The sequence below is a fragment of the Oryctolagus cuniculus genome, chromosome 7 (assembly GCF_051225735.1).
Source record: "Oryctolagus cuniculus isolate XC-2025 breed Fujian yellow rabbit chromosome 7, ASM5122573v1, whole genome shotgun sequence".
Taxonomy (NCBI): Eukaryota; Metazoa; Chordata; class Mammalia; order Lagomorpha; family Leporidae; genus Oryctolagus; species Oryctolagus cuniculus.
This window is the reverse complement of record NC_142873.1, coordinates 103,010,372-103,028,742: the sequence shown is the minus strand read 5'-3', so window position 1 is coordinate 103,028,742 and position 18,371 is coordinate 103,010,372. Positions and strand designations below refer to the sequence as shown.

Sequence of the window (18,371 nt, the reverse complement as noted above, 5' to 3'; positions counted from 1 at the left end):
TGTGTTGTTCCAAAATTCTATCTCAAATGGTACAAGTGAGAATTAGGTTCATTATTTTTCCAATCAGTACATTCCCCAAATCTAATTGTGTCAATCATCCCACACTCTAAATTTCTTGATAAAATTATTACTTTGATAGAAATATGGTGCTGAAATCTTCTGTAAAACATATAGTGCTGTTTGTTTAAAAATTTGCTAGCTTTAAGTAGATTCCTTACCTGATTTAGTACACTTAAACTTCACATTTGTTATATTCTATGTGAGAACACCCCCACCTCCTTGACAAAAATAGCCAAGGCTTTCTTAAAGCCAATGATTGCAAATAGTATAGTCTTACAATTATCCAGACTCTTCTTTGAAGGGCTCATCTTAAATGCGGTCTGTAGCCCATGTCAGTCAGTTTCACAGAATGAGCTTCAATATTTAGTGTCATAGATAGAAAAAAAATAAGTTCACTTTTTCTTGACTTGTATATCCTAATATATTAAGTAATATACTTTTTAAATACTTTTAGAAACCTAGGATATTATTTTCCATAGTTTGTTATAATTTAATCAGACAGATAATGATATATTTAGTGTTTCATGTGGCTCTAGATTGTGACCATCAATCTAAGGTTAATTAACCAAAGCATAACTAAATAATACATTGATTTTATATTTATTTTTAAGCAATTTCTTCATTTGCTGTCCTCTGCTCACCTACAGACCCCTCTATGTCCAGAGGATTGTTGGAGCAACACCCAGAACCCTCAAGGACTCTAAGACATTTGCCTCAAAAGCCTTTACCATCCAGGCTGTTAAAAGAGGCCTTTAAAAGAAGTTTGAATTAAAGGTTTGGAAAGACTTGCCAATAAGCACCAAAGTGTTATTTTGCCTCCAGAAAGAGTGTTTAGAAACTATACACCAAACTATTGAGTTATACTAGGAATAATCATGAAGGAAGCTTCAACAACACGAGAAATGTCAGTACATTAAACTGACAGAAAAAGACTCACACACATAAAAACAAATGTATCACTCTTTTATTGCTCAGTGAAAGAGAACTGTGGGATACGGTAACATAACAGTTTCCTGGGTGGAAAACTGAGAGTAAACTAACAGTGTTTTCCCAAGTGGGCATATTTCTAAGCAGGAGGAGAAACTGAGTCATCCAACCTGACTCACTTAAAGCATTGTGTTCCTAACCCAACCACTGTTCAGCTGCTCCAGGACTGTGCTCCTACTGTGTCACTGTGGGGAGCTGAGGGAACAGGGCTGGAGAGATGTTCTCAGTTAACTATGGACTTGGGTCCAGGAGTTGCCAATATAACCAAGTGAGTTTTGTAGTCTGTAGTCTGACAAAGGTGTGTTTCAATTTCAGCTCCACCCCTTATAGGGAGTAACTTTAGAATGTACTTGTAGTAGATGATGTTACACAACTTCTTCTGGGAATGAAGAATTTACTATATTCCTCCAGCTTCTGGAAATACTGCTCACAGCCCTCTACCCTCTTCAGAGTATCCTTACGAGAGGAGAACCTCCTCACCCAGTTACATGCCCATCCTGGAAGTCTTCCAACCAATGACTCGTTAATGCACTGCTAGTAAGGGACAGTCCCTCTGCTCCTACTCTGGCCAACTACAGAGCAATACCAACTTCAGTGTTCCTTGCACAGTTAGTTGAGGACTTTCTCAAGATCTCATCACAGCCCAGCCTCTCTGTGTACCCAATCTTGCTTCTTTCCTTCCCTATTCCTTCTTTTCCAATACTGTTGATCCTAAAAGCACTCTTCTATGAACTTTTATCTCTGCCTGTGCATTGCAGAGAAAAAGGCATGCCATTACTCAACCTACATGCTTTAATGTATGTTTAAATGCAGATTCCAATTGAGTGAGTCTGGGATTCTACATTTCCAACAAGCTCCCAGGTGATGTCAGTGCTGAGTAAAAGAATATAAAGTATCAAATCAAGTAATAAAAAGAAAATATTTAGCACCATGCTAGTATATGCTTAGGGATATAATAATGTATTACTTGTTTATTTGTGCTTTGTAAAATAAGTAGAGACATTGTAAGACATACATAGATAGAACACATAAGCAGGTGAACCATTAAGCAACCAAAATGTGTGTGAGTATTTTATCAAAATATGCCTGAAAGAAAGGAAAATGAAGACTTTCAGCACTCATGGCTGAACTAAGTGATCACTGTTCCCAGCTATGAGTTGATTCCTCTCCTGCCCTTAGCATCACTTACTAATTCAATCATCCCCTCTTCATCCTCACATCTGCTGCCTTAACTAAATCATAGCTAAACTATTTCTATATCCTTCTAGTGAGTCTCCCTGACTCCAGTCACGAATATGCCTTTGAAGTTTTCCTGAGCTTATTTTTTCTAAGTACAGATCTGTTATGTCATTCCTCATCTTACAAGCCTTCAGACAGCTTTGCTTACCCATAATATAGAGTTCACATCTCCTCACAATCGTATCGGACCTTTGCACTGTTGAGTCATTCCTATCATCCCAACTACACTAATTTCAGTTTTTTTTTTTTTTTTAATTTCTCACTGTCCCTCAGACCTGCCATGATTTTTCACACTTCGCTGTGATTCATGTGCTGTTCTGTCTTCCAGGGACAGCTTCTCCTTTCTTGATAAGCAGTGTCCGCCAGACAATTTGCAGTCCTTCCCGTGTTGTTTTATGGCATTCCCTATATGCTCATTTTATTGGATAACCACAGGGTACTATAGTTTTTTGTTTACTTGAAAGTTTCCTTCACTGCTATGAACCCTGTAAAGGTATAGACTATCTTCCTTATGAGAACTCTCTCCCCATGCTTAGCTGTCTGATCCATAATTATTCTCCAGTATAAGACAGTTATTGATATATAGTAGATCCCCACAGGAATGTTGAAGGAACAAAAGATTGAAGATGATTAATAGGATGCAGTGCAAATTGCAATTTTTAATTATTTATTGAAGAGAGAGAGAGAAAGAGACCCCATTTATGTTTTATTCCTAAATGTCTCCAATGCCCCCTCACTGGAGCCAAAGCTATGAGCCAGGAATTCCATCCAGGGCTCCCATATGGGTAACAGGAATCTAATCACTTGAATTATCTCCACTGCCTCCAAGGTTCTGGACTAGTAGAAAGCTGGAATCAAGAATAGAGCTGAATATTGAACCTAGGTACTCAGATACAACCCATGAGCATCTTAACCACTAAGACAAGCACATGCTCTAGAATAATAACTTTGAAACTTTCTGGTGCATTTGAATTGTTGAGAACCAACAGGTCAATATGCAGTTTCAGTAGCAGTTTTACTTATTTAATTTGTTGTATTATTCAGTAGTAACTTTGGAATTACTGTTGTGATATAATTTATCTTTTATCTTTTGCATTGAAATATATGGCACATATCATATACAATTCAATGGCTTTTAAGCATACTCACATAGTTATGTAACCATACCACAATCTAATTCTCAAGCATTTTCATCACCCCTAAAGGAAACCTTAAGTCATGAGCAGGCATTCCTTTGTCTCCCTCCACACAGACCCTAACAACCCTATTCTCCTTTTTATCTCTATTGATTTGCCTATTGTGGATATTTCATATGAATAAAATTATGAAATATCTAGAGTTTTGTGACTGACTACTTTGCCTTTGCATATATTTATAACTTTACCCATTTTGTAGTATATGTCAAATTCCTTTTTATTGCCAACTAATATTCTATTATATGGATAGATCAAGTTATATTTATCCATTTGTCGATTGACAGATATTTGGGTTGTATCACTTTTGATTATGAATAATGCAAATGTCACCATTTGTGCAAGTTTTTATGTGTACATATGTTCTTATTACCAGACACATATCTAGGGATTGTTGCATCATATAGAAACTCTATGTTCACCATTTTGAGAAACTGTCAAACTGTTTTCCATAGTAGGTTACCATTTTACATTTCTCAAAATATGAGCTATATAATTTCTCCATATTCTTGTGAACATTTGTTGTAGTTTATTTTAAAATTAATTTTACAGTATTCTGGTTTTTACAGCTTTAACATGTCTTGTGAAAGTTTATCAACTAACCCTGAGTTTATGCAATGTCAAGTCTATAGGGAAGTTAAAGATGTTGGTATACCTGGATATGTCAAAAAACAGAATAGAAACAGTTGACATGGATATTTCTGGATGTGAAGCCCTTGAGGACCTCCTACTATCATCTAATATGTTGCAACAGTTGCCTGACTCTATAGGTGAGAATATAATATTTTGACATGAATATTGATGTCAAATGTACCATTTTCATTTTTGGCAGTATGGTTTGTCTGTAGATGTAGGTAATATACTTTTAGCTTAATATTATTAAATTAGCAAATTCACCATGCAAGATCATAAAGTAGTATTTAACAAAATCTTACTGTATTTTTCAAATTCAGGAAGCTGTCCTATTAAAATTATCCTACTATATTGATATGTTTTAAAAGTTGTTAGATCTCCTATTAAAAATGTTATTGTAAGGCATATATAAGTTAGATTTAGAGTAATTTGATAGCTATGTGTTTCTCCTCATATTACCACAGCAGTTTCTTTCAGTAAGATCTGGGTATATTCTGTTTTTAATATGTTATAACATACCCTTATTTAGGAATTACATAAAAATATATAAACTGTAATCTTAGTTCTATTAAGTTCTATTATTTTTTAAAAGATACATTATCTTCAACATATGAAGATTCTTGAGGGAAGATCATTTATCTTTTAGAATATAGTAAGCATTCAATTCTTTTTGTTTATAAATTATTATATGAGTTAAATAATGAAAGACAATAATAAGTAAACTTTTTATATAAATGTGTTTCTATCATTATGAAAGAACTCTGGAACATAAATTTTAACTTCTTCGAACTGAATGTGTCATGTGTTCTGGAACTTGATACTTCTAAAAGTTGTCAGAACCTAGGTATTCCAACTGAAGTGAAGCTCTAAGACAAGACAGCTTCCTGATTTTCCGTCAGTATTTTATTACTTCCATTGTTACCATTCTTTCAGGGAGATAAAACAAATGTTTAGTTTCAGCAAAATAGCTACCTAGCTTTTCTTCCTTTTAGATTTTATAAATTTTTGACTCACATAACAAATTTCATAACAGTATTTCTTCAGCTTTCTCAATCATAAGACAGCTTGGAGCTTTATTAAGTTACATCCCAGACCCTCTCTCTGGAAATTCTGATTCAGTAAGTCTATGGTCAAAACTCTGATTTACATGAAGCCAGATAGTTTAGTTTAAGAAAAACTGAGAGTGTAACAGGGAAGGAAGCATGGAAGTTAAAGATGACAGAGTAGCTTAAAACATAATCCTGCACTTCTACTTAAGCATTCCTCCATGCCACTTAAAATACATACATTTAAAGTACATATTTTTCCTCATTGCTACCTATCAGTGCTGAGAACTATGTCTGGCATAGTTTATAATTGGTAAATAAAATAATTTAGACATTCTTATGGATGAATCGAGGTAGTCTGGAAATCTGAAGCTGGTTCTGAACTCCTGAAATTGGAGGTCACGTGGAGGTTACCAAAAAACTGCCAGATAGGAAGGGGTGAGTACAATGAAAGAGAATTCATTCACCCTTACAAATGAGGTTGCACACAAAAACTTCAAAGCAAAACTGAGGTCATTATGATAACCTGGAATTCAACTGAAAAGAAGTTAGCTCAGGGAAATAGAAGTTTTTAAGCAATACAAAAGTGATCTGAAGTATGTGTAGATCCTTAAATAGATTTAAAAAGAATAACATTTATAAGAATAATTGCTTATAAAACAAAGCTAAGAAATATGACTAAGAATAATTGGTTATGAAAAAGTACCAATTAAAAATCCTTGAAATAGAGGCCAGCGTTATAGCCCATCTCATAAAGCTGTGGCCAGTAGCATCTCATATAAGTTGCAGTTTGAATCCTGGCTGCTCTACTTCCAATCCAACTCCCTGCTAATGCACCTGGAAAAGTAGCAGAAGATGACCCCAGCGCTTGGGCCTCAGCCATTCACATGGGATACAGATGAGGCTCTGGACTCCTGTCTTCAGCCTGAATCAGCCTTGTCCATTGGGGCCATTTGGGGAGAAGACCAGCAGATGGAAGATCAATCTGTCTCTCCCTCTCCCTGTATCCCTCCGTCCTTCTCTGTTACTCTGCCCTCCAAATAACTGAGTAAATATTTTTTAAAATATCCTTGATATGAATGGGGAGATATTGACCAAGAGTATAAAATGGCAGCTAGACAGAAGGAACAAATAATGAGTATTTACGGTGGTGGGTCTGATAATTAACTTGACCCATAATTTCATACTGTACATGTATATCATGTCACTGTACTCATAAGGATATGAATATAGTTTGTAAAAAAATTAAGTTAATTATTTTAAAAGATCACTGGAAATGAACTGAATACTGGAATTTTAAAAATCAACTATGATAAAACTAGAATGACACAGATATAGAATTAGTACATTGGAAGACAGTACTAAAGAATAGAACAGGCAGATATTTTAATGGAAAATGTTAAAGATTAGTTAAGAGACAAAGAAAATACAATGAAATGTGTATTCTTAAAAATTTATATTCTCAGAAAATACAGGATTCCAGAAATACAGAAAAGAAGCAATGGCAAAGAGAACTATTCAAAGGCAGAATAGTTCATAATGTTTTTGTGGCATTAAGATACTAGTAATTTATTATATTAAATACACATAGTGCTAAAAGAGATAAATATAATGAATTAATCCTGGTTTATTACCATGAAACTGCAAAAATAAAGAAAAAGCCTTAAACTGCCACAGAGCAAAAAGAGCTCATCTACAAAATAACAGAACTGATCATTTTCACCAGTGATGTAGATTCAAGACAAAGGAGCTAATAACAGGGAGATTGGATTTTTATACCAAAGTAAATACATGAAGAACCAAAAAAGGTATTTTAACATATTCTAAGAATCTTTAAGAGAATCTTGAAATTGTACTTTGCTCAGAAAATAAAAACAAACCCAGAAGGAAGGAAATAGTAGCAAGCAACTAATCTGATAAATTAAGTTATTCCTGAATAACTAGTGACTATAAAAGAGTAATCTTCTTTGTTTAAAATCCTTAACTATGAAGCATGGAAGAGGATTGCTAGAGAGCATTAAGAGTGCACCTTGTCTTATTCAGGATGAGACTAGAGACACTAAAATAACTTTAGAAGTTGTAGTAAATATAATGAATAGATACATTAAAATTTAGTGTATTTAAACATGCTTTGGAAACAGATTGCCTGAATTCAGATTCTGGCTTTTCTGCCTTACTATCTTTGTGACTTTAAATAAGTGACTTAATCTTTCTATGCCTCAGTTTCATCATCCTTAAGTGGGAGTAGTAATAGTATGTATATCATAGGGTCATTTGGAGCAATTAATTAGTATATGTAATTGTTACATAGAACAGTCCCAGACATATACCAAGTACTCAATCAATGTTAAACAATATAATAATTATTGTAATCTTAGATTTGGTGATGCAAACCTCTTGCTTTCAAAGTTCTGTTACATTTGTGTAAATGCCATATGAATATTAGCTACTTTAATAATAAATTATATTACTGTTAATACATTGATTCTAATTATATAAAGTCATAGTAATAGAAGACTTTTTCTTTCTCTTCATCGAGAGTATAGGATAAAGACATGGAAAGTTGGGGAAGTACTCAAGTAGAGCAAAGGAATAGAATACAATATCTTTGTTTCCTGTAGGGTAGAAGAAAAGAGTCCAAGCAGATTGACTTAGAAATGCAGTAAAGGGATTGTCTGCCGGAGGAAGACAAGAGCTACAAGGATGGGGCTAGTGGCCTTATTCTACTCCAGAGGCCATCAAATTCCTGCAAAAGCCCCAGCAGCTGTACAGAAACTATTACCTTATGAGTGGCAAAGAAGCTACTTAACAGAAAATTATCAGAGGCATTTTGTCAATCTTTAGAAAAAAAAATCTATTGTCCCTACATTTGGCCATAGCCCAGCCCACCTCAAGGATTTCTCATCATTACTTCATCATTACTGGAACTGTGATCCTCTAAAAGACTGCTTTGCTACCTCCCATCATAATGTTTGCTCAGCCATCAATAACCCAGCCCAAAACTTCTTGTGACTCAATTAACTGATATTGAGGATATCAGCCTTCTTCTGACTCCACTGGTGGGCAGGAACTACCAAGTCATAAAAATTTTTTTGAAGATTATTTATTTATTTGAAAGTCAGAGTGACACAGAGAGAGGGAGAGAGAGAGAGACAGAGAGATCTTCCGTCTACTGATTCATTCCCCAAATGGTTACAATGGACTAGGAGCCTGGAACTCCATCTGGTTCTCCTATGTGGATAGCAGGGACCTAAGTACTGGGACTGTCTTCCACTGCTTTCCCAGGCAAATTAGCGGAGAAGTGGATGGGAAGCAGAGCAGCTGGGACTCACACTGGCGCCCATACGGGATGCCAGCATCACAGGCTGTGGCTTAACCTACTGTGCCACAACTCGGGCCCGCATCAAAACCTCAACTGAAACTCATAGCCCCCGGTTTTCCTCCTGTAACTGATAAACTCAGGTTTGCTTTTCTATTTCCAAGATTGATAACATATACACTAGAGAAGCTAAAATGATTCAATCAGCTCTTGAACATACATGAATATGGCCGTGGATGTCCAAACTTCCGAGATAAATTGTCACAAGAGGAGTTGTTATCTTTCTCAGGTGGTGTTGTTTTCAGGCTGATGTATGAAGCTCCAGATTTTGTAGATATTTTCTCACTAGTGTCAGATAGTGATAATATTTCTCTCTACCAGAGTAGAGATTCTGAGTGTTTGGAAGAAAAGGTTACCAAGCATACTGAAATTTAAGGTGCAACAACAGCTTTATTCTGGACTTCTTGTGACTTACTCTAAGCCTTCAAAGAATCCTTAAAATACTTTAGAGGAGGCGGGCATGACCTTTTGCAGTTCTCTCAAAATATATTCACAAAGTACCAGCTTTGCAATATACTCTGCATACACACACACACATACCTACACAGAATTCCACAATCACTTTGTAGTCAACATTGGTACATTAGCATATAAAAGCTCCTAGAAATACTCCATTAAGGGAAGCAGTTTGATTTTGCTTAATTTGGCATTTCTCAAAACATATTTGACCATTGTACTTACTACATCTGAAAAAACTTTCTGCTGAAAATAGTAATCAGTAGTGTGTATGTATAATTACAATGTAAAGTAGAAACTAACCAAATATTAAGGCCTTCCCTTGGATTTTGGCACTTTAAACCATGTCAATACTATTGGTTGTGTTATAGATAGATGAGAAAGCTAATTATGCCAAAGGCAACTGTTCTTTAATTACTCTGGCTATTACTCAGTTAAACCATGAGAGGAGAGCATAAATCATAAGTTATAAATCAGATAAGGAGAAACAAATAATTATAATTTCAATTGTTGTGTGGTTCTACTCAGTATATTAATAATTACAAGTTTTTGTGCTTAGTGCTGATCAAAGTCAAGGAATTGTGGCACCAAAAAGAGTATAAGGTCTTATGTTGTAGTTTTCCAAGTCCATAATTATAACCACTGATTGTAATACCTCAGTATTCATTCCTTGATTATTATTCTTAATTCAGATTCATTTTCAACTAGTATCAAAACAGGAATCTTAGTAGAGTGCTTAAGAGCTAATTAAATATTAAATGGCAGCTGGTGTGAAAAATTTCATTTGCTGAAGAATAAAAAGGGAAAATGTGTTAGTATTAGGGTCAACTCAGTTCTCTACTATGCCTATATTTTGTATTTGTCTGTATTGTATTCTTGAAATCCCATCGATGTCAGTGAATTTTTTGTAGCTAGAATGTCAAACTTAGGTAACATAAAAATATCAGTTTGGGGTTCATATAAGAAAACTCAGCCAATTAGCATGCCAGGGATCACCACAAGTGACTCCTTTGATTTCTTCTTTATCACATTTCCGTCTTAAATCTGCTCTTATATATTAATAAATTTTCCTCTCTATTTTAGGACTGTTGAAAAAACTAACTACTCTAAAAGTAGATGACAATCAACTTACAATGCTGCCCAATACAATCGGAAAGTAAGTGCCAACATTTCATACCAGTCAGAGTCTCTAAACAGAAACCTAGGATATATTCAGACACCAATAATCTTCTTCATGGGTCAACTTATTTTAGACTGTATTTTATTTAGTTATAAATGTTTTTATGGTATACCTTAATTTGGTTTTATATCTGAATGTTGTATTGACATCCAACTATATAATACCTTAAGAAATATTTATCCAGGAATCCTTCACAAGCAAAGTATAGAGACCTTCAATTTTACTCTTGCTGGTATTTTCTAGATAATATTAATTTGACGCTTTTAACAGTGTTTCAGCTTTAAGTTCACTTGACTTTTTCTTGCAAAGTTAAATCAATTTTTATAATGCTCTACAATATGGATGTTTCTATTATATTATTAATAATATTTGATATTTACAGAGGCTTAATATATTTTAAGAAGCTAAAGAAAAAAATATCTGCTTTAGCTGGCATTTTTTAATTTCAAGATGAAAGTTCAACACTGCTTTTTAAAAATAAAATATATTTATCTGATGATTTTTTCTAATTTATGTTGTGACTAACATTTATTTAGTTCAGATTTTCAAAATTTTTTGAAATAACATACTTTTAATTTACATTATAGTCAAAGACTTTTTGGTTCCACTAAATAAAGAGTTCAACAAATAGAAAACAAAAAGACCATAGTCCAATAGGAAAATAGGCAAGAGCCATACACAAAGAGCAAAGGAAAAGATGTTCAACATTACTCATACAAAGCAAATTTTAAAATAGTCACAAAATCATTAAAGTTATAGTAGCATATAATTCCTGTGTCAATTTGTTTGATAATTATTTAAAACAAAGTTTGAGAAAACTCTGTATCAAAACTGATGCACTCAAGTATGTATTTCTTTGTTTCTCTCATTTTTTTTAAGTTTTAGCTCCCACATATAATGGAGAACATTCTGTATTTCTTTATTTATCTGACTTATTTCACTCAAAATGATGTTCTCTAATTCCAACCATTTTGCTGCAAATGAAAGAATTTCATTCTTTTGTCTGTTTTTTTGAGATCTTCCAGTTTGTTAGTACTACTAATAGTTACGATCCTTTTTATTTCAGTGGTATTAGTTGTAGTATCTCCATTATCATCTCTGATTTTATTTATTTGGGTTTTTTAACTGTTTCTTAGTCTGCCTAGAGGTTTATGTATATTATCAAAAAATAGCCTTTTTGTTTTGTTGATCTTGTATATTAACTTTCAGTTTCCATTTTATTTATTTCTGTTTTGATCCTTATTAATTCTCATCTCCTGCTAATTTGGAACTTGGTTTGTTCTCTTTTGTTTTGTTCTTGAGATGTATCATTAAACCATGTATTTGATATCTTACTTTTTTAGTATAAGCACTTATTGCTATACACTCCCCTCTTAATACTGCTTTTGCTCTACCTCTCTACCCACAGTTTTTTATATGTTGTGTTCATTTTCACTTGTTTCAATAAGATTTTTGCTTTCCTATTAATTTCTTCAATGACTCACTGGTCATTCAGTAGTATGATGTTTAATCTCCATGTATTCATGAATTTTTTTTCCTTCTTATTGTTGATCTCTAGTTTTATTCCTTTGTAGTCTGAGAAGACACATGATATGATTTCAATCATCTTAAATTTACTGAGATTTGATTTGTGGGCTATTACATGCTATATCCTAAAAAATGTACCATGTGCTGATGAGAAGAATGTGTATTCTGTAGCTGTTGGGGAAACATTCTGTAAATGTTTGTCACATCTATTAGCTAAATACTATGGGTCAACCCTGACGATTCGTTGTTGATTTTATGCCTGCATGATCTGTCCACTGATCACAAAGGGTGTTGAAGTCCCCCATTATTACTGTATTGGTCAGTCTTCCATTAGGCCTAAGAGTATTTTCTGTATATATGTGGATGGTCTGGTGTTGGATGAATATTTATTTATGATTATTATATCTTATTGCTGAATTGATTCTTTTATATACTGTCTTTTTTTCTCTTTTTACAGTTTTTTTTTCTTATTTAAATTCAGTTTTATCTCTTATCCTGCTATTCCTGCTTTTTTTTGGTTTCCACTAGCCTGTTAAATCTCTTTCCTGCCGTTCACTTTCAGTCTATGTGTATTGTTAGTTTCTTGTAAGCAGCAGGTAGTTGGGTCTGATTTTTTTATACATTCAACCAACCTATATCTTTTGACTGGGGAAGCAAATCCATTTACACTCAGGGGGTTAGTATTTATAGATAAAAAGAATCACCTGTCATTTTATTGACAAGTTACTAATTGTAACTGATATACTAGTGAATTTGGTGGTGTCACCATGTGTTATGATGTTTATTTCTAATGGAGGACTCTTTTCAGAATCCCTTAAAAGGCTGATCTATTGGTGATGCATTCTATCTGTTCTTGCTTGACTGGGAAATACTTTTTTTCTGTCTCACTTTTAAAGGATGGTTTCATTTATATACTTTTGGTTGGAAGTTTTTTGTTGTTGTTAAGACCTTGACTATATCATCCACTCTCTTCTGACTTATAGGGTTTCTGCTGAGAAATCTGCTGTTGGTCTAATTGGTTTCCCTTTATACGTAACTTGATGTTTTTCTCTATTTTTTAGGATTCTTAACTTGTCCTTAACTTTTGACAATTAGACTATAATATACCTTGGAAAAGGTCTTTTTTTGGTTCAATGTGGTTAGGGTCCTTTGAGCTTCCTGAATCTGGATTTCTATATCTCTTTCAAGACTTGTAAACTTTTCAACTACTAGTTCATGTAGTAGGTCCTCACTGATGTTTTCCTTCTCCTGTCCTCCAGAAATCCCTATAATGTGAATATTTGGTCACTTAATACTATCCCATATTTCATGTATGCTTTCTTTATTTCTAATTTTTTTCTCTTTATTTTGGCTTGACTGGGTTATTTCAAGTCTTTTCCTCCAGATCAGAAATAGTTTCTTTCACTGGGTCTATTCTGTTATTGAAGCCCTGAGTTGTATTTTTTATTTCATTATTCAAAGTTTAAAATCCAAAATTTCTTTTGATTTATTTTTAGTGATTTGTATCTCCTTAAGGAATTTCTCATTCACATAACCTATTGTTTTCTCACCCCTTTAAACTGTCTATCTTTATTCCCTTGCATCACACTGAGTTTCCATACAATCATTATTTTTAATTCTATTTCAGGCATTTCATGGATTCCTTCACAGACAGCTCTATTTCAAAACTATTTTGTTCTTTTGGAGGTGTCATACTTCTTCATATTTCCTGTGTCCCTAATTTGAGATCTGTGCATTGGGTGTGATAGTTCCTTGTTTTTATGTAGTAGGTTGTATTGAGTAGAGGGGTTTTTTGCTGTTGTTTAGATTCAATGCAAGGTATCATTTGGCTTATGGGGGGGGGGGTTGTCACTCCCCGTCTTCGTGGAGGAACGACACTGGACCCTGTGCTGTTCTTTTGTCTGCTCGGCCCTTCCTGGGTTTGCTGCTGGTTCTTCCTGGGTTGGCTGCCAATCCTTCCACCTCCGTGGAAGGGCGGCTCCCCCTGCCACTTTCCCCACTTCCGCAGGGGAGCGGCACACCGCCGGCTGGCTCTCTCGGGGGCTGCTCAGATGTTATCCGGATGTTCCCCTTAGATGTTCCTGGTGCATGTTGTCTCTCTCCTCCTTTATAGTCCTCTTCCACCAATCCCAACTCTGCTACCCACACGCCAAGCACGCTGCTCTCCTCCAATCAGGAGCAGGATCAGCTCCTGCAGGTTATTTGTCGAACTGGAGGCTGCTGTGTAGAAGTTGTTTACTCCTCTCCCAGCGCCATATTGTGGGAGAGCAGATGCATAGAATAAGTCTTAATTCCAGTAACTTAGTCTAGTCCGAGTTGCTCCCCACAGGGGTATGGGAGGCTTTGGTTCTAGGTGAGCCAAAAAAATTTAACCTCTGAGTAATTTTTTCTAGGATGTGTATTGTTAGTCCCCAGAGAGTTGGTTGTCACTCACACGAGCGTTTGTGATAGCCAGAGCCTTAGTCTTGGAGCTGAGAGACACAGAGAAGACTGTTCTCTTGTACCACTGAGCAGGCATGAGTGATGCTGGGGCATGTGGCACCAACAGCTGTTGAAAGAGTGTGCTGGTGCCAGGGTTTATGGCACCAAAATTCCTAGTCCTAGAACTGGAGGATTTCAAAGGGACCCTGCTCCAGTGCTACAGAGTGACTACTAGATATATAGGAGATTTTGCACTGGCGGGCATGTGACCAGAGAGAAGGAATGCAGACAGGTTTTTTTCTGGGTCTCACAGGGTTGATTCCAGTGAGTCTGAGGAAATTATTACTAATTATTACCATACGGGTGCTACAGAATTCAGTGAGGTCATTACCCAGGACTTCAAGGGTGAGAGTCAGTTGTGATGGGATTGGTAATAGTCACCTACCTGAGGCAGGGCAATGCAGATAGAATATCCAAATACCACAAGTGACAGCAAGTTATTTCAACAATCCCAGCTTTGCAAGGCCCAGATGGAATTGCCCCAATTTCCATTTGGCATACAACAGTGATGCTGAGGCTTACACCCTGGGCTCCAAGCATTTTGATCTAGGAGGTACAGAGGGAACTTCCTTACATCTGTTCCTCTTGAATTTTTATGGACTGCTGCTGGTGCTAGTTCCAAGAATATCAGAGGACCTCCTTGGATCATGCACAGTGAATGAGCACAGCTTTGAGGCTTATGCCTGGGACTCCTACAGTTCCAGGGCACAGAGAGTCTGCTCTCATACCTGAAAAGCATCTTGTCTCTGGTTCTGGTGGCTTTTGATAACAGAAGGATTGTTTGCTTAAGTCAGAAAAATGTCCAGCACCAATTCTACCACCATGAATTGAGTCTAGTGCTTTGTTGGAAGGGAGCTATATGGCTTCCCTTTTCAGAGAAAAGTGGTCGCTCAGACCTCAGTCAGCTCCACAGGCTGGACTTGAAGTCAGTGAGGACTGTGGGATTCCCCCACAGTTAGGTCTGCCAGTAGCAGGAACCACCACATCTTCTCACCTTTTCCTGGCAAGATGCTGTCCCACAGTAGCACAAATCTTGTGGCAATGGATGGCAACAGTGGTGGTTGACAGGGGCCATGTGTCTGTCCTCTCTTTTTGCAATTTTGCAGAGTCTTGTTGCTCTTCTGTCACTTTACTGAAAATTTCTCTCAGTTACCTGAGAACACAATTCTTCCTTTTTTTTCTGGTATTTTTCTGTGGGCAAGGTTGAGTTCAGTTTCTCATTATTCACCCATATTCTAGCTCATGATCCTAATGAAACATATATTATCATTGTTTCACTGATGAAATCCTCCAGATACTTTATGATTACTGGAAAGTGAGAAATCAGCAAAGGCTGTTTTTACCCTGAAAATATGTGAGGCCATGATATTAGGATCTTATCCTCATCTTAGTGTGAATTATGTAAATACTTATATAACAAAGAGTGGAGGCCGGCGCCGCAGCTCACTAGGCTAATCCTCCGCCTAGCGGCGCCGGCACACCGGGTTCTAGTCCCGGTCGGGGCGCCGGATTCTGTCCCGGTTGTCCCTCTTCCAAGCCAGCCCTCTGCTGTGGCCAGGGAGTGCAGTGGAGGATGGCCCAGGTGCTTGGGCCCTGCACCCCATGGGAGACCAGGAAAAGCACCTGGCTCCTGGCTCCTGCCATCGGATCAGCGCGGTGCGCCGGCCGCAGCGCGCCGGCCGCGGCGGCCATTGGAGGGTGAACCAACGGCAAAGGAAGACCTTTCTCTCTGTCTCTCTCTCTCACTGTCCACTCTGCCTGTCAAAAATTAAAAAAAAAAAAAAAAAAACAAAGAGTGGAAAGTCTTGCTTTTTAAGGAAAAAGAATAACTGATTTATTAGGTATAATTGACATAAAATTAACTGCACATAAAATCTGTGATTTGACAAGTTTTGATGTGTGTAAAACCTTGAAATCATTACCACAACAACCCAGATGGTGAACCTGTACCTCCCCTCTACTTCCTTCCTCCCCTCTGGAAATCTTCACTTCTAAATGTGAAACAAATATACGAACTACAAATTCCAGTGTCCAGGCTTTGGAGAGTAGTGAAATGCTCAATCATTTTTAATGTTTCAATGTTCACACCATACATTATATGTCTACTATCCTTTTCTCCAATATGGTGAAAAATTTACTTTCTTTGGAAATACAGAAAAGTAATTGTCTTTATCTGTCTGATATGTTTTAAATACTCTTTTTATCTAATTATATTCTTAGGCACTAATCTTTCTTCATTGGGTCAATACTCAGGGAAAACTGAATTAATTTATTGCTATTAAGGATATGAATGGCATTTTTGCCATTTATGTTTACATTTCTTATTTAAAAGAATTACACTAGCTCTCTGAAGACAAATTAAAAAGGTTTGATAACCTAAAAATTGACAAAATATGCCCTTTCAGTAGGACATGGCTCTCTGACATTGGCTGTCCTGAGAACTAGCTTTTGCTATTAAACTGATGGTATTCAGCTAAACTATTGAACTCTTGATTAAAACTTAACTGGTAAAATCTTTTCCCAGGATCATAACCAACAATGGAGGCATGTGTGCCTTCAGCTCCTGTCATATGTCATATGACTTCCTACCTCTGCCTTCCCCAGCTGTACTTCCTACCAGACTCGCTCTCAAGGATAGGCAGCCTACAGTTCTTAGTCTGTCTCCTTCCCAGCAACCAAATTGGGTGTTGTCAGCTTGGCTCTGCACACACACCCTAATCTAGAGTTCATCTTAATTCTTATGGCATCATTAGTACTGTCATGTCCTTTACAATCTTCTGTTAAATGAATTATAAACATGGTGAAAGCTGAACTGATCAAATAGTGACTTAAGTTTTTATACTACACTTTTCAAAAGAAACAATTTTCAGAACATCAGTTGGCTGTCAGCAACTTTCACTTACTTGAACAAAAGATTTATTTCAGAAAAACTGGGTTAATGACTGGGAATTAGAGTACCCGTGGACACTGAAAAGCAGCATACTGGGGCTTCCTGTTGAAAGCTGCATATTCTTATTGAAATCTTGGATGCCACAAAGCATTGAGAAATTGTTATGTTGGATGACAGATACAGTATTTAAAAATAGCTACAGGGGGCAGATGCATTATAAAAAATTCAGTAGAATTTAATGGAGATTCATGGGGCAGTAGGGGAAAACCAGTGATTTGATGAACCATAATCACCATTTGCCAATACAATAATGCAGTATCTAGAAAGTCATTGATGCATTAGTTGTGTAGGGAGAAGTGTTCACAACTCAATAGATACTAATAGTTCAGGTGTTCCCTGACTCTTGGAACTCTGTCAGTTCATCATCTACAGAGGGGTTGACAAGAGGATGACCAGCTTAATGAGAGATGTGGATCTCTAATTCACATGAGAAACAGTAGAAGAAATTAGGAGTACATGTCTTAGAGGAATAATTTGATTTGCTTTGTTGTTAGAAAATCACTTGAAATGGGCCTGGCGCCATGGCTCACTTGATTAACACTCTGCCTGCAGTGCCAGCATCCCATATGGGCGCCGGTTCTGGTCCCAGTTGCTCCTCTTGCAGTCCAGCTCTCTGCTGTGGCCCGAGAGGGCAGTGGAGGATGGTCCAAGTGCTTGGGCCCTGCACCCACATAGGAAGCCAGGAGGAAGCACCTGGCTCCTGGCCTCGATCAGCGTAGCTCCGGCCATAGCAGCCATTTGGGGGGTGAACCAATGGAAGGAAGACCTTTCTCTCTGTCTCTCTCACTGTCTAACTCTGTCAAATAAATTAAAAAAAAAAAAAAGAAAATCACTTGAATTAAGAGTATAGGAATACAGAAGTAGAACGTCTAAAAGTCATTCCATGAGGCTGCAGCCTCATGAAGTGCAGGCACTGTACCACTTCGCAAACTTAACTGCCACATTATACTCTCCTCACTGCAGATGCCAGGAGCCCAGAAAGACACCACCACCCACTCTAGCTCTAGCCTTCTCTTCATCCAAATAATGGCTTCAAAATAGGGTAATATTTTTAGTTACCACCCTACGTGTATAAGACTTCTTTGCAGTGTGCCTTTTCTGCTAATATCTAGGAAAACATAGCCAAAACGTAACCAAAAATACTGATGGCACAATGTAAAGAAACTTAAATTACAGGTGTCAGTATTGTGGTGTAGCAGGTTAAGCTGCTGCCTGAGACGCCAGCATCCCATATGGACAC

The 18,371-nt window shown here is 36.6% G+C and overlaps 1 protein-coding gene across 7 annotated transcripts in view; it reads left to right on the top strand.

Annotated features, from left to right (window-relative positions):
• Window positions 1–18,371, top strand: part of LRRC7 (leucine rich repeat containing 7) — a 589,098-nt gene that overhangs the window by 426,526 nt on the left and 144,201 nt on the right. For all 7 annotated transcript variants that reach the window (XM_051857612.3, XM_089337199.1, XM_051857607.3 and 4 more), the window contains 2 exons: window positions 4,105–4,249; window positions 10,077–10,149. In XM_051857612.3, coding sequence (XP_051713572.2) covers window positions 4,105–4,249; window positions 10,077–10,149 — 218 coding nt within the window. The remainder of the gene's footprint in view (window positions 1–4,104; window positions 4,250–10,076; window positions 10,150–18,371) is intronic.